This window comes from Pleurodeles waltl, chromosome 7 (assembly GCF_031143425.1).
Source record: "Pleurodeles waltl isolate 20211129_DDA chromosome 7, aPleWal1.hap1.20221129, whole genome shotgun sequence".
NCBI classification, from domain to species: domain Eukaryota; kingdom Metazoa; phylum Chordata; class Amphibia; order Caudata; family Salamandridae; genus Pleurodeles; species Pleurodeles waltl.
The window spans coordinates 251697928-251715169 of NC_090446.1; the positions used below are offsets into that span (position 1 = coordinate 251697928).

General features: G+C 42.4%; 1 protein-coding gene across 1 annotated transcript in view; it reads right to left on the bottom strand.

Moving 5' to 3' along the window:
• Positions 1-12008, bottom strand: part of PFDN4 (prefoldin subunit 4) — a 62223-nt gene extending 50215 nt beyond the window's left edge. Inside the window, exon 1 of the mRNA XM_069243616.1 lies at positions 11859-12008. Within this exon, the coding sequence (XP_069099717.1) occupies positions 11859-11879 (21 nt within the window). The 5' untranslated portion in view covers positions 11880-12008. The remainder of the gene's footprint in view (positions 1-11858) is intronic.
• Between the last annotated feature and the right edge of the window lie 5234 nt (positions 12009-17242).

Consider the following 17242-nt stretch of genomic DNA (forward strand, 5'->3'; position numbering starts at 1 on the left):
CTATTAAATAGCCTGGGTGAACTTTCTGTTTGGCATAAGTCTGCATAATTTTATGTTAGGCTTGTTATGCAATATTTTCAAAAATGTAGGTATTGTAACACATCCTGTACTGACATGTTTTCACTGTAAACCTTTTGCGCAAGCAAACGACCAGTGGATGCAGTTTGCAGTGCTTGTGTTTTAGCACTATTTTATAGCAGGAAATGTGTCCTCACTTTGGATGCACTTTGAGCTCAAATATAGCACCAAATGTTGGTTTTGATTTTTGTGCCGATACATGTCATTTTTCTGAAATTTCACATAACTATGCAAAAGCATATTACACAGATTTCGCACAGTCCCACTACCAATATGCATCTATTGGTTTCATCAGTTTCATATGTTGGCACCATTATTTGGAAGCAAAGCTGGAAACCAAGCAGCACAGACTGTAGACAATAGGTGGACAACAGCAGCCCACTAGGTCTCTGCACACATTAGACACATCTCACCTTCATAACAAGCCAGCTTGTTTCAATATCCACTGAGTATTTTTAAAGCTGTTTGTTTTAATTGCCTCAGAATTCTGTGTGTTGTTATGGCGATCTGGGGATTCTGGAATCCAAATGCGGCTCGGACAGTTGTTGCTGCCCGCTCCGTGTGCCGGCCGTGGGTCTCCTCTTGGGAATAAATAGCATCAAGTGGTGTAGAGTGCAGTGCCGTTGAGAGGTGCAGAGTACAGTGGTGTGGGGTGGTGTAAATTGGAGTGGTGCGGAGTAAAATGCAGTGGTGACAAGCGGTGCAGAGTAGAGCAGTGCTTAATTTGTAAATAGAAAGGTGCCAGTGCCCAAAGCCCTTGTCTTAAACACGCGGCTGCTGCAATTAAATGTGGGAACACGGAATACTGAGGCAGCGTAATCCTGAAGCCATTTTGGGCCTCTTCAATCTATTTAAAGCCACTCCCTGCTTCTTCAGCTCACTCTTGCAGGTTTCTGCTGTTGTCAATTGTGACTTTTTTCTTTTTTCTCTTCCTCCGTCTTTCCCATGTGTGTCTTTTGCTCGCAGTAAATGATTTGAGGCAAAAAAAAAAAAAAAAACCTAAGCACCGGCCCTCAAAAATAAGTGCTGGTGCTCAGCACCGGAAACAACAAGCACAATTTAAGCACTGGAGTGGAGTGGAGTGGCTTAGATTGGGGTATTCATTGTGTTGTACCACACTAACATTATAGACAACACATTTTCAATTGAAATGACCATTACATTTGCAGAGAAATACAGTTTTACTAATAAAACTATACAGTGCACAGACGAAAATGTGTGGAAATTACATCACCTGGCTTAAATGATTCATTTTGATCATATTACATGTTTGTATCCAATCCACTTCAGAAATAACAAAAACGTGCTTCATTTGTGCGCTCATAATTCTGATATGTTCTGAAATACTTACACAGTTTATTTAAATGTTGGTGTGTGATAGAAAAAAAACACTTTCCCACCCACAGTATCCAGCAAGACTGTCACATAAATCCTCTCACTTTAAAGTCAAATAAAGAAAAGTAAACAAGCGCCCTTGGATGACAGTGCCCGACATTTGACGTAGGTGTTTAAATGCACAGCAAATGTGACAAGATGAGAACAAGATTAAAAGGCCTGTTAACAGAAAGGGAGTTCGTGGAAGGATACTGAAAGCACGGTTTAGGCAACGAGAAAGAAGAACTGAACCTGGATAGGCCAAATAAAGCCAGCAAATGGAAAGCCAGAAAGTGCGAGATAGAAACCACAAAGTCAATGGTAATCAACGAGCAGAATGCATTCCTAGGTGAACTTTGACAGTCCCCAAAATCCCTTTAGTAAACCAGACAGCTGTGCTGTCTGGTAGGCTGCACCTAAAGAGGGCTTGGGCCCAAGATCCAGGCATGGTTCTCCCTGGCGGTTTTTGCTCAATACTCAAACCCGCAGCTTAGCCATCTTAAGCCCCAGAGCTCACATGCTCCTTACAAGCATACATATTCCTCTGCTTATGGTCCACTGTCAAAAATTGATTTCCTTACAAAGGCAGTCATGAAAGCATTCTACATACACTTAAAGCTTTGTCCTAACCTCTAAAACTGTTGCCTGGTAGCAGGCTATCTCGTACTGTGAGGATGTGTGAGCTTTCAAACATAATTGAACACCAAATGGCCTTTCAGGCACACCCTATTGGGTACTCAGAGGAATACTAAGGTAACACTTCAGAAGGAGTTGGGAAATATGTTAGAGTATTTGGGAGCAAGGAAGGTGGTTTATTTTTTTCTGTAGAAGAAGATCGGCATCAGCAAAATTTGACCAGTGAATAAACTGATATTAATAAGGCTGATTGAAAATGATACTTGTTTTATGTTGCAGAGTTTAAGCATCATGCTGTAGAGATATATGCGTTTTGACCACTGACGCCATGTCGCACCACTTTGGATTTGGCTTAGCTGTCCACCGTCACCTTAGCCTTAGTCTCAAGTTATAGACTCCAATTTGTATTCAGCTTGGCCTTAGCTTCACCGCCACGTTAAAGGTGCAAGTATTTTCCGTACAAAACATGTCATGCAACGTGTTTTCTCGTTCATGTTTTTATTTTGCGTGTCCTTTCTCACCAAGGGCTAGGACATAACGTGGAGGAGTCAGTCAGTCAAGATAAGGATGTACGGCAGGGAACAGATTAGTTTTGGGAGGGACACCTTGGCAACTTGCCCATTTCCAATGTGTTTCTTTCAAAGCTGACCTCAAGTAGCTTTGAATAACAGTGAGCGGGGGGAAGGTTTCTAGAACTCTCTCCTCTGGCATGTTTAAGGTATATAAGAGACCCAGGATTGACAGTGGGAGATTCAGAGACTTCGGTCAGGATTTGAACGTTGAATGCCTGACACCCCATGAGGGTAGAGATCTCTTTCTCTCTCTTAGCCGATCTTTGGAATCTATGGCTTGAAGTTACAGAGAGAAGGATGAGGCACCAGATAGGCCCATGATGATGAATTTTTACTAATTATTTGCTTTGCATTGTGTATGAATATATGTATCCAAATATAGGTATTTGTACCTTTGCATGTATATATTTGCAATTTATAGATTGAAGATTATTTGTACATGTCTCACTTTATTGTTGCGCACATTTTAAAAGGTACACTTTCAGTTGTACTGACCTTCCTTCACGAGCCTTACAAAGTGAGTTAATAAATGTCTTCTTTAGAGTAAGAAGGGCTTTCCAGAGATTCTTTTTGGCTCTTTTCAGTGTGTATTTTGGCTCAGTCAGCAGTAAAGCAAAACACATGCACACAATCACAAATCAGTGCATTAATGCTTTTGAGGAATTATGCAACACAACAGGATATTCCCGAATAACTACCATCTATTTATACTCGTCACTTTACATGGTGCTCTGACCAATTACTACATGGGCCTCTGGAATTATTCTATTCAGCGGCAGCCACTCTTTCTACACAATTATGGATTTGCCACATAATCCATTCCATCATCTGCTGTGTATTCTGCAAGTTAAAAAAAAATCTAGCTCAAATGGATCAAAACTTACTAAAAATTCAGCAACTCATTTTGCTGTGCTGAGCAAGGATCTTCGCAAACATTCACGGTTCATCTTTTTGTTGTTTATTGCAGTATTTGAGTGTTAAACTGGTACTAATGAGGTGAAACCTTTTCCATGGCAGAGTTAACATGTAGAAATTACTTTATTGTGAAGTAATACTATCACAAAATGTGCTGCATTACGCTAAATAATTTGCTTTTGCTTGCTGTATGATTTAGTCACCTTGACCACATAATTTGAGAATCCCTTGCCACATAACTACAGTGGCCCTGATTAGTATTCATGCTGTATGCCCAGAGTCCAAGAAAGTGGATCTTTCTGTGTGTGTCCCTTTAAGGTTTTGTAACTGCTTCGCTGATATACGTTCTCCTCTGGACAAAGCAAAATTGTCCAGATTAAGCAAATTACTTGCAAGAAACATCCCAGTTCAAGAACATACTCCTGCAATTGGCAACTAACCAGCGTTTGTTTTTTGTTTGGTAAGTCGACACAAACAAATGTTAAAAGACTGCATGCAACATAAAAGGCAAATGCCACATTTAGAGTGAATGGAGTATGGCATTAGGAGACCTTAACACATTGCTGCGAAGCTATTCAACAGCTCTCTACCACTATAGGTAAAGCTGCAGCATTAAACATGTAAAGTAAAACTGCTTTGACCAATTAAATCCTAACAATAGGAATGACACCAGGAATCTATGCCTTGACATGCTAGGCAGAGTTGCATAATGTTTAGAAATAAAACATGCAACGTTTTTTCACTTGCTTGTTTTTCATTAATAGAGAATAAATGTGCACAGGTCAATAACTGAACACGACCAGGTAGCCTTGCTATTGACCAAGCCGATTTTATACTTAAAAAGACAAGATTGTGGGAAATGGTGTAGGAATAATGTAGCAATTACATCTTAGTGCCATTTTACCAATTAAAGAAACTAATTAATTTGGGAGCTTAGACAGTATTACAAATATAACAAGGTTGTTTTTAGAAAGGTTGATCATTTCTACTTTAAACCTAGAAGCCTTTAAACAAGTTCTGTTGGCACCAACTACTGTAGTATCTGTAACTATATTTCCCATGCCCAGAAACAAGTGCAGTACAGGTATTAAGTCCTCTGGCTGGAGGCAAGTGGCCCATCTTTTGCAGTAAACCTGCTGGGAGCACTCCACTGGCAAGGCAAGAGATAGATACTTGCAGGATATTACATTCTTACAGAACTCCACCCTCCCCACCCCAGAAATGTGAGGTGGGAGCAGATTGGAGACAACAGTTTCCCACAGGCTTCCCAACATACGATATAAGTCGATCAAGTCTTGTGGTTTAACCATGAGCATAGCAATGCAATGAAAAAACAAGACATGGAGATATTTAAGATATGGGTGTTGCATAAGCAGAGAAAACAAGCACTGGCAAAGCCTCTGTCAATGTCCTTTAACCATGCTGCACAGCAGCGTGGCTGTCATGCAGCATGACTTGAAAGTAAAACAAGCATTTGCAATGCAATGGGTCTTGCGTTTGCTCGAGTTAAAGATATTGGGGTTGTAAATTCCTAATTGGACTTTTCTTGCCGCATAAACTGAAAATAAAAAGTAAAACAGATGACATAACCTAGCCGATTCAAAGCCCCACGGCTGCCATGAGCACAAAGGAAAGACACAAAAGGAAAAAGAAGTTGGCTCGCAGTCAAACGTATCGGCAAATGTGCAATTATCCATGTAATAGGGTCGATGGCCAAGGCGGTAACAAAACTGCCCCCAGGAGGGACAAACGTAAAGCATTTACCAAAGACAAGAAAGGTTTTTTGTAAGGCAAGCCCAGGAACAAGGGATAGTGATTGACGTGCGGTGGGCAGGGTTAAAAGCCCACAGATAGATTACAACACGCCAGAGCGCTTGAGTGCTCGACCTAAAAAGGTGCTATGATGCGGTCATAGCAGACCTAGTTTGACTGTCTTTACAATAATGATCTTCTTTATAACTGTAATTGGCTTTAATGATATAAACTACTAATAACAAAGCACTTCACACTCCGGCTGGAGTTCACATAAAAGGCCTGTGGCAGACAGAGAAGGATTGGGGCGGTAACTCAATAACCCCTAAACCCCAGAGTTTCCCGTCCCAAAGCCCCTCCAGGTGTGTTTTTATAATGTGGAGAGTTAAAAAAAAAAATACAACTATTCTGTCTTCAGCCCACAAAAGTGTAGACTAAAGACAGAAAAGAGTTCCATCCAAGAACAGAAGTGCCAGGTTGAGTGGTTTGGATTACCAGAAGTGGACAGAGAAAGTCAACTTTAACAGCCTCCTTTCCTCATCACACAGTCTCCCTCCATTTCCCCCACACCCATTTTTTAAGGACTCTCCTATCTGCTGCAGCCAACCGACTGTGTATTCAATATTCACATTATCGCCTGTTAAAAACAACTAAAGAAGAAAGTATACGTATTTGAATCATTCCAAGTGAGCTCCCTACACTGATTGAGGGTGGGCTGCGAGGAAACTGCCACTTCCTTTTAGTAAAACATTAATCTAAAAAGTGAAAGGAAAAAAAAAACTCTTCTCGCCTCTTTCTACTTCAATCATGTTTACTTCCATACAGATTACGATCTTCTAAATCAGTGCAAATCTTAATTTTTAAAAAAGGGTGGTTCTAACTACAAGAAAGAGCCACTTCCAGTTTTCAGGCTGAGGAAAGCAATCAGATTTACTGAGAACTGTGGAAGATTAGCGGGGTCAAGTTCCAACATTCCTGGACACCATAGCTTAACTAAAAAATTTAAAAAATGCTATTCCGGTTCTATTTTTTATGTTATTTCGGATGGGTGCAAGCCACCCTATACAGCAGAAGAGGGGACTTCAAGACGAGGGACAACAGGAGGTGGCAGCAAGACAACAGATGATGGGAATGACTGACTGGAATTGAATGCAACATGAGGGATGGCGGAGAAGGAAGGGAGGGGGCAAGCAACATGAGTGACATTAGGAAAGAATGGGGCAACAAACGACACGGTAAGGATGGGAAATGGCCTGCAAACACAAACTCTCTTATGGAGCACTCAAAATGAAATTTTAACTAGTACATCCCGAAGCATGTGACCAGTAGGAGGATACTTGCGGTGGTCAGGAAGCTGCACTTGATCAATGCTCCATCAAAGGGACAAGTATACTAAAAGAAAGTGAAACCAGCACGCTTTTTCTCTACAATAATTGTCTGCTTTACAAATGTAATAGTTTGTATTAACTATGTAGTATAAACTACTAATAACAAGCAGCCGAGCATTAGACTAATGGTAGGTGATGAGCAGTCAACCCCACAATACACACTGGATATTACCGCAAGGGCTGCGGGGGGGGGGGGGTTTGTAGTGCCCATTCATACCATCTGCTCAGTAAAAAGTGGTATAGTAGTAAAGCTGTGGGCTTTGCTGAAAGAAATCTTGCATCGCAAGCCTGGTTCAACTACTTAACTAAAAACTTAAACCTTGAGTGAATCATATCCTCCTTATGCCTGCTATTACATGAGAATTTTGCAACAGGTTCAATCAAAGATTTGATTACCGGGGCTATACACACAGAACAGTCTCCAAAACGATTTTCTCTCATAGATGAGTTATATCTCTTAAATTGAAAAAGGCTTGCACTTTACACAACCACCTTGTAGGAAAGTGCCCCTTTTTGGCATGGTCACCCAGACTTTTTGCCTGGTATTCAAAGCAATTTTGACAGAAAATGCACTGTATTCCTGCTACCCAGGTCCCCAGTGCCCAATCCCTTTTCTTAAAACTGTACAATTGTTCCCCAACTGGCAATACCTTTTGCACCCCTGCAAGTCCCTAGTAAATGTAACCCCAAGTAACTAGGGCATGGGTACCAAAGAGGGTCCCCCAAAGACTGTGGTGTGTATTGTGCCACCCTCAGGGACCCTTCACCTAGCTCATGAAGACTGCTATTACAGGCTGTGTGTCTTGGTGCAGCTAAAAGTGAAAACACAACATGGCACACAGCCTGTGTGCCATGCTCACTAACACTGCATTGAATTTATGTAAGTCACCCTGCAGCAGGCCTTCCAGCCATATATAATTGTGCATTTTATTACATGTGTGGACATATCTGCAAAAGCAGATAAGTCCCTCCTATGTCTTTGTCGATTCTTAGACACAGGGCCTGATTATGACCTTGACAGATGGGATACTCAGTTACAAACTTGACTGATATCCTGCCCGCTGTTTTAGAAGTTCCACACGCTACAAAGGAACTTGTAATGCTGCAGAAGGGATATCCGTCACGTCTGTGATGGAGTATCCCATCCGCCAAAGTTGTAATCAGGCCCATAGTAAGTAATCAGGGAAGCTATTTTAAGTACATGTGATGGAAACTGGTCAATTCAAGTTCCCCAGATACATGATGGCTTGACCGAAACTAGGGATGTTTGTTATCAAACATCTTGTATTACTAAATCCTCACTGATTCCAGTGATGGATTTATTAATACATGCACCCAGAGGGCACCTTGGAGGTGCCCCCTGAAAAACCTACAAACTGCTGGTGTGCTGGCTAACTAGTTTTAGCCAGCCTGCCACCAACAGACATGCTTCTGACCCCCGAAGGGTGACAGCTTCCACTCTCTGGCAGCCAGGAACAAAGGCTGCTCTGGCAGGGGAATTAACAAGCACACCCAACAGGATGACCTGAAAACCTGCATTCCGAAGAAGGGAGCTTTAAAGAACCCACCACCCTTGGTATGAAGGTCTGGCTTCACTCAGAGGAGATGGCGACCCCACCTGATCCAGGGCCCATTTGGCACTTGGACAGGTGAAAAAATTAGTAGTCAGAAAGGCATGTCCACCCCTCAGGTCAATTTCAACCCAAAGGTGAGCTGCCTGATGTGAACATGAAATGTAAAAGTCTGCCATCTTGGTGATGGCAGAACTAGGAACTTTGGACAGGGTTATGCCCACTTCCCACAGGAAGTGGTCATATAGGCAGTGTAGTGACTCAGGGATAAGTAGCCCATTGGCTACTACCCTTCACTCCCCTAACATCCCTAAGTGCAATATTTAGGGGAGCCCTGGGCACCAGAAAATCAGATCCTTCAGACCTGAAAGAAGAAGACTGAACCTGAACAGTTGAAATAGCAAGAACAGAAGACGAGCAGCTGACTTGTTCCCAGCCCCACCGGCCTGCCTGCTGTCCTCAACAACTGAGCCTGAAACAAATTGTCCTGCAACTGCCTGTGCCTCCAAAAGCATGGGAAGACTGCCAGCCTTCGACCAAGACTCAGGATTTCCTTTGGAGTATCAGAGCTGCTCACCTGCAACTTTCTGGCACCTCAGAGGAACTGCAAGGGCTCCTGACTGCCAAAACCCAACAACAGAAAGCACCACTGCACCCGTGCCCCCTAGCTCGAGCTGAAGAGGGCCAGCAGTGCCAGAGTTGTCCACCGACCCTCCAGAAACTAAGCCCATTTTTGGTTTGCCAATAGTGGAGTTCCCCACGCCACCTACAGCCACTTTGTTCAGGCCCTCCTCTACCGGGAGTGACCCAGTGACAAAAACCCAACACCTCAAGACACCTCTGCACGTGGCCGCCCTGAGGAAAAAAGGACCAAAGGTAGCCCTACATCCCCAAGCATTGTGAGAATTGAGCCCCCTTGCTGGTTCAGCCGGACTGGTCCCTCAGTCCCAACATCTTCCTAACTGGACCTTTCCCCATAGGATAACATTGAAAAGCACCTCTGCACCCGGACGCCCAAGTGCCCCCCGAAATGACCTGTTGGTGCTGCTTTGGACCTTGTCCTATACTTGTCTTAGCTCCAGAAGAACAGTCCTGTAAGTTGTTGCTAAGTGTGCGAATGCAGTATATTTTCTTTTTCCCACAGGATAATATTGAGGCACTCAATGCTGAAAAGCACCTCTGCACCCAGACACCTCAGTGCCTCCCGAAGGAACCTGTCAGTATTGCCTGGGCCCTTGCTCTATACTTACCATTACCCGAGAAAACTGGCCCAGTAAGTTGCTGTAAAGAACATGTATGCAGTATATACCTTTCCTCCACAGGATAACATTACCACTTCAGATATTGCACTATATTGATTTTTCAAACCCATAAAAATTCTTCACTCAAAATGTACTTAACTGATTGTGATGATCTGGTTGCATAAAATTATATAAAGATAAGTGATTTTTATAAACTGGCGCAGATACCCTTTATGAGCTGTGCGTAATATTTATTGACTGTGTGCATGCAGCAAATGTTTAACACTCCTCTCTGATAATAATAAGGCTGCTTGACCACACTATCCCCTAAGAGAGCACCTTGGGATTGCTAGAACAAGCCTCTGTTCACATATAAGGGAATACCGGGACTCTTTGCACAGTATACCTCATTTTGCTATAATATATGAGGGGCCAGCTTTCAACACACATGAGCTGCTGTCCCCGAGTAATAAAATACATTAACATACTATTTAATCTCTAGTTCTGTTGTTGCTCTTACATTATGATCACAATATATTCCTGAATTCACATGGTGTACCTTTCCTTATTTCACATACAAATAAAATAAATCAAATTGACTGCTCCCCCTCCAAAGGCTATGTACGATGAGTTATGGTCCAGACCGGTTTTCTTCTTATCATGCACATACTTGCTAGCAACTTTTGGTCTAATTCCAAGTATTCTTATTACTGACAAAAAAAAAGGCGAACAAGCACACAACTTATTCAGAGATGCAGACCTGAATTAAAAAACATGTCTCCTTTTGTCACAGTTTCAGTCTTGTCCACATGGCCTCAACTGGGGAGGAGGGTTTTAATCTGAAGCTTATTTTCTGCACTCAGTAATGAAATGTAACTGTGGAGGGTACTTTGGAAAGAGTCTTAAGGCAGTGTTTATTAACACCATAGCTTTCATTAATGGTCAAGCTCCCTGGATCCATAGCTACTGCTACCCACTGTACCGCCTAGTAGCATGGATGGCGAAATTCGCACATCATTGTAAATTGTCCAACTTGTTGGGGGAGGTCTTTGTCAATTTCATTTTTCTCTCCCAGAGTTCAGCAGCAAGTCTGATTTAAGTGCTTCAAACTTTTGCAGATAAAGTAAAGCAGGAATAAACTTGTAGGCCTTTTCTCTGGATCAGTTACTGGGGAGTATCTGTGGCGGATACGGCTCTTTACAACTGGTGTCAAAGGGCCTGAATCACTACTTGTCTTCCGTTTGAATTACCAAGATACCTGCATTATGTGCTTGAGATTCCAAGAGTAGAGATTGTCAGCAGTTACTGTGTGGTAGCATACATTTTCCGTCCCGCGCAATGCAACTCTTATGTCATTATTGGTGGAACCTTGGCACGGGTCTGTTCCAAAGAGAATGTTGTGATTCATGAAGAATGAACAGTGCCCTGAGGTGGGATGGATGGCTGAGATGTTCTCTTCCGTAACTGGAACTTCAATGAATTGGTTTACTTCAAGCAACCAAATTATTCATTATTATTTTTGTGGTGAAGTTACTTTTTAATACACGGCTAACTCCAGGAAGCAGTAAAGGTAATATGACAGACTGGATAGGTTCAATTTTATGCCAGATCTATATCTAACCATCTGAGGACCTGGTTTAGAGGACAGCAGTATGAAATTAAACCCCTCTACAAAAAAGTGCTGCAACTCACAGACTTTCAAATAAGCATTTTGGTGGTTCCATTCCTACACAGTGTGTTTGCAAGCCCAATGTACTTGAAAGAGAGCTCTTGAGTATCACAGATCCAAGTGTGGATAGCTCATCCAATCCAGGAATTATTCTTTGCTTTTTCGGATTTGTGGTCTTGGTTTTGGTAAACAGGAGGAATAATCCCGTCGTGCAACGACACAAACCTGGGATGCATGAGCTAGTCACGCATTGAACAGAAATGTATTGAGAGTTCTGCAAGTGTGACAGTTATATTATTCAGTTAATTGTAACAAACTGTCACTCAATATCAAATGGTACATGGACATGAAAGGAAAACCTAGAGACTACAAAAGTTATTTATACATATACATACTACAACTCTGACACTGAATAACACAATTCAACCACCTCTAATGCGTCCTGTTAAGGTGCGCGAAGAAGTCCTTTATCCCAGCCTGCGTGAGCTCGACGAGGCCCTGTTTCACCCCAACTAAGGTAGAAGCTCTTGAAAATAACCACAAACTCTGAGTAGGTCTTGTCCGTTACAGGTAGGGTGTTTACAAACATAACAGAAAAGGACCAAAGAAGACACATAAATCATGCAAAATACTGTTACTCTGGGCTCCGCTCCGGCACTCACTTTCTTCATGGTGGCCGCCATTTTGCAAGACTGAACTATCCATTTCGTGTGCGAAGGGGTGTTCCTTTACAGTCAAACCAATTGCCCTATTCATTCACGTCCAAATACATCCAAAAACGCGACATTTGGAGGGAGAATACACTACTTTTACAACCAACATTGCAGATGGAGCAAGGAAAAAGGTTTCCCTAAAATGAATATCGTTGGTATGTTCCTACCGAAAAAAAATGAGGTAGGCGTGGAAGTTTCATAACGAACACATTTAGGGTGATCGTGCTAGTTTTCGTATAATCGGCATGAACTAGATAAATCATAACATGGTTAACAACAGAGAGCAGAAGCAATATAAACTAATATTGAAAACCATGATTTTTCTTAAAAGCGTGGGCTATTAATTTAAGTCTAGAATGTATAATAATATATTCAAAAAGTAACTAAAAACTAATGCATCGTAACGTCTTTTTAAATTATACACTTTATCTGTTTTCCTGGAACAGCATACTTGACCAGTACCTTTACAATATGGCCGCTGTAGTATTCAAATTTCTTCCGCTGCTCTGTTCATCCGCCCCTTTAACCACACCAGGCAATCGAAAGCCGTTCATCCCACTCACAGTCACACCGCTTCTGTGGATGAATTTAGCTCTACCTTTATGAGTCCAGCAAGTCTCTCACCCTGACGCTCATCATTTTGAACCCCTCGAGTTCCAGATACACCCTGGACAGCAACTCTTTCAATATTTGTGCTCACATGACCCTGCCATAATGCAAGAAAAATGAGACAAAGAATAACAATTTAAAGTGTAGAATTTGGGAGAGTATTGCTACGTTTTTTAAAACTTGAAACTAAAGAAATTACCCTAATCCTTACCGGTAATTCTCAATAAACAGGGTCACTTGAATTATGCGGCAATGGAGGGCTAAATTATGTGTCACTTTTGACTAAATTATGCAGCTGGAAAACGCAAATTGTGTAAAATATTGTGGCACATTTTGTGATACTAGTATCGTTATTTTGTCAGTTTTACATGTTATCATTATCTGGGCAAATTTTTCACCTCATTATACCCAATTTGACTCTCAAATGCAGCAATATGCAACAGAATGGTTGCTAGTCAAACACTGCTAAGTGTTTTCAACTGCAGCACCTCACCACATTTTTAGGCCGAGCCTAGGCAGCGCACATGCGCTGTCTCTCGGACTGTTGTAATTGCTCTGTGGGCTCTATGCCCACCTACTGGCTTCTTATTGGCTGTGTCCTTGTTATAATTGTATTATTTGTTTGCTATTGGTTTCTGAAATGCATTTGTCATGCCTCCTTTCGTGTTTATCCCTCCCAAAGCACTGCAACCAAGTACAATCCTCTTACACAGGTTTCCTTTTTACATGTTTGTGGAACTTTTTTTTTTTTTTTTTTAGTATTTGTAGTCGCACTGTAGCGATCAGTATGTTTAGTGCCGGTTTAACGTTTTTTTTTTTTTTTGGTGCTCTGCGCGCGTTGCCTTTAACTTGTGTTTGCACAGCTTTGGTTAGTCATTTTTAAAACGTGCTTGAAGATAGCAGTGTGCGCGTTGCTTTATTGTTATTTTCGGTTATTAATTATTTTTATTTAATGTTTGCACAGTTTCGGTTATTAATTACTTTGCAGCAATATCATGCAAAGATTCCATGCTGTTTACATTGGTCCCCATAACACATACATACTTTCTCACACATACACGCTGTCACATACACACATCTTTTCTCCCACACAGAAGCGCTCTTTCTTACACACACACACATACTCTGTCTCACACTCATCACTCAAAGAGTGAACCTTCAGTTTACATTTGCTTCCCTTCAAACAAGGCTGTAAATCAGGCTCACATTTTCTCTTCCTGGAGCCGAGTGTGCCTGCATGCAGTCCCCGGCTTGTTTATTTATGGTTACTTTTTGTCATGCACTCAGAGAGTGCATGCCTCTGCATTCTCTCACCATATCTCACCCCCACCCCCTCTCTCCTTTGGGTCACCCTCTCTCCGCTCTCCCCCAAACCCTCCAATCTTTTTAACCCGCACTTTGCCTGCTGTCCATTCTTGCTTTCTTTTTTTCTTGCTCATGTTCAGGAAGCTTTCCTTTTAATTTGTGGTGCATTCTTGCTCTCAGCTTAGCCTCACCAACACTGTTTGAGGAAAGAAACAGGGCTGTAAATCAGCCTGTTATCTTGGTCACATTTGCTAGGCCATCTCTGGCCATCTGTTGCCTCCTCATTTGCACCCCCTCCCTCCTGTCACTGCTGCGGCTCTTCCTGCGCCGCTGCTTGTTTTCTTCTGAGCCTGGGAATTTGAGTTGCTTATATGCTGCAAGAAGGAAAAGGGAGAGCTGCAGGGTCTAGCAGGGGACCGGTGTGTGCAGGAGGCTCAGGTACAAAGCGGAGGCACTGCAGCTGCAGACCTCCATGGTTGGATCAGTTGGGAGACCAAAGGGACCAATGTTGTCCTTCATGTGGCATGACGTACCTAGGGCCAGCGCATGGAGCACGAAGTACTGTTTCTGTGGCAATAAAAAAATTGTCTTTTTTAAATTTGTAAAATATTTGAACCTTACGGTTGTACCCATTCCCTGTTCCTTAACCAAGGCACGTTGGAGCACATTGCTTTGTTTAATCTCTAGTCATTCCATTCCATGTGAGGCCGTTTGATTGTTTCACACTCTGCAATTACCAACCTCAGCACAAACTCTTTAATGTTCCATGCCATACCCCAGGCACTTGCTCCCCATGCCCCTGCAACACATTGGCTCCCCTTTAACAAAGCGCCTCGTTAGTCCACTTTATGGCTTCAAAGTGCCTACCTCCTGTAACTATTTCCTTCCCTCTATGTCCCATTGAGTTCTAATTTTAATGTCGAGTTAATTGCTGTAAAGCCAGTTTGACATTTAGCTTGTTGCATTTTGGCTTCTGCCTTTCCAGTGCTAGTATGAAAGTTATTTGTAATGGTTGTCATCCTAACTTGAGGTTTCACACACAAGCTTAAAGTTTCCTTTTGAGATAACTTCAACGAGGCTACAGAAAACAGACTGCTGCTGGGAGATGCAAAACGTTTTTGCGTTAAAATGATAATTTAGTTAGCTTTTTTGTGTTGGCTTGATTCTCTCTAACACACAGTTAATGCCCTTCAATAGTTCCAATGGGGTTAATATCACAGATTGTGCCCATCCGCTGTAGCTTGCTTTTAAAAGAATGTCATTTCGACAAAGCTACCTTATGCTCATACATTTGAAACCGATCTCCTATAGGTCAAGATGTTGGCGGCCTTTTAGCCAAAACGTTTAAAATTACATCGCAAAAGCATTGCCAGAAAAGAAAGAGCTGTAACTACAATCTGCAATTTTGATTGAATGTGCGCACGTTTTTTTTCCTGGTTTAAAATGAGCATTATTTTGAGCGGTTGTGGCCAAGATTTTGTAATATTAGTTTCTGTGTGAACTAGTTTGAACTTTAGTCATAGCTGCATTACTGAAAGGACTCCATGCATGTGTAAAGTGTTCACTGATTGCTGTGCTGTATGTGGCCCTGGGAGGCCGGGCTCGTACTCCAGAGCCTTCTTTTTAACACTTTCAGCCACCTCTTTTGTTTTTCTGATATGGGGGCAGGGCTGGTGGACGTCCTGTGGGTTGACTGATGATTTTCCACCGCAGGCACAAACATTTAACCTATCTCTCTTGTCACTGTTCCGGCAATGCATTTATAATAGCCTAGTAAACTGAACCTGGTTTTGTCTGTTTTAGTGTACCTTGCACTGTCCCATTTTCCAAACTGCTTTCGAATATGCTGGGTCGCCTAGTCCTTTGGAACTGCTGCAAGGCCATTTAACATTTTTTTTTAACCAGTTCTCTGTTGTAAATAGATTCTGGAGGGCAGCAGTGTACTTCAGTCGCACTTGCTAAACAGTCTCCTAGTTCTTAAGTTTCTCATCTACATACAGAAGTAACTGGTTCCTACTCCTTATCTAGCGAATGCATTGTGACTTTGATAGCCTCTGTTCATTGTCCATTTTCAAGATACCTCTGCATTGTTTACTATGTAAAGGTCCCAGTGAAACCTCCTCCAAAGTTGTGCCTATGCAGAAACATAGGCTGCACAGTTATCCAATCTTCTATAGGAAGTGTGATGGTTGGTGATATTCACTTCGAGCACGTGGACTCCATCAGACCTGGGAGTTTTACTATTGTTGCACATCTAGATTTTTCGGTGTGTGCATTTTTAAAAAATCTGTGAAAATTGGTCTTCCAAAATGTTCATTTTTCTTAAGTCTTAAGCTAGAATGATTAAGACATGCGAATTGGCCCTAAATTAATAGGAGACACAGTGGGGGTACCACCTACTGGAGAGACTTGAGAGACTGTGGCTTAGCACTCCCCAGGATAACGCAGTGGGCAAACCACCCACTGGAGAGACCTGAGAGACTGTGGCTTTGCACTCCCCAGGACCAATTAGTGGGCATGGAGCGCCCACGGGGTGCAGTGGCGTCGTCCGTTCATCTGGCTGAGGTGCTCCCCCTCCCCCTGAGGTGCCTGTTTATTTTCCATCTGTTGCCCCTGCAGTGTTCTCTCCGTTTCGAGTCAGGTATCTTGTGTGGGCTTCGCCCATGCATTTTGGTACACTGATCCATGGACAATGATTTCATTAATATCCGGACTTGTGTGGTTGGTGTACATATTTGTATATACTGATATCTGAATTTGGCCTATCTGATATTTCAATGATTACACTTGTTACAATCATTTCATTTTGTCCTTACGTTCTTCCAGGGGGTGACGGGGTGTATATGTAATGTTTCTGCATGTATTTGCGTGTATGATGTTGTGGGCGAGGGTGGGGATGGTGGTGGGGGTGTTGCGTGTGTGTGTCACTCTCTTTTCCCTCCCCCCTCCCCTGTGTGCTAGGTGCAGTACTCACCGTGGTCGTCGCCGGCGTCTTTGCTGCTCCTTATACAAGAGGAGGTAGACCAGCATGGGCAGGACCTGTAACTCAGGCTCCATGGCGTCCTGGTTGTTCGTAAAGTGTCGAAAGGTGAGTGGTTTCCGTTCCAAGTACTGTTTCCGCCGTGCTTTTGTAACCCAACACACTCTCAGCTGGGTACCGTAAATAGGTAAGCGTTCCCCAGCACACCCTGTAATCTAAAACTCTGTAACTCTGAAATCCTGTATAAAGGAGGATGGGCAGTGTGTAATGACTGAGACAAGGCTGAGTTGGACTAAGAGTAATGAAGGTTTTTGATAAGTAGTCAGGTAATTATTACTACATACCTCATCACAGTATTTGCTAAAGAACACAATTATCACCAATATAATGCAGTTCCCAATACATTTTTGTCAATTGATGAACCATGAACTAATAACGC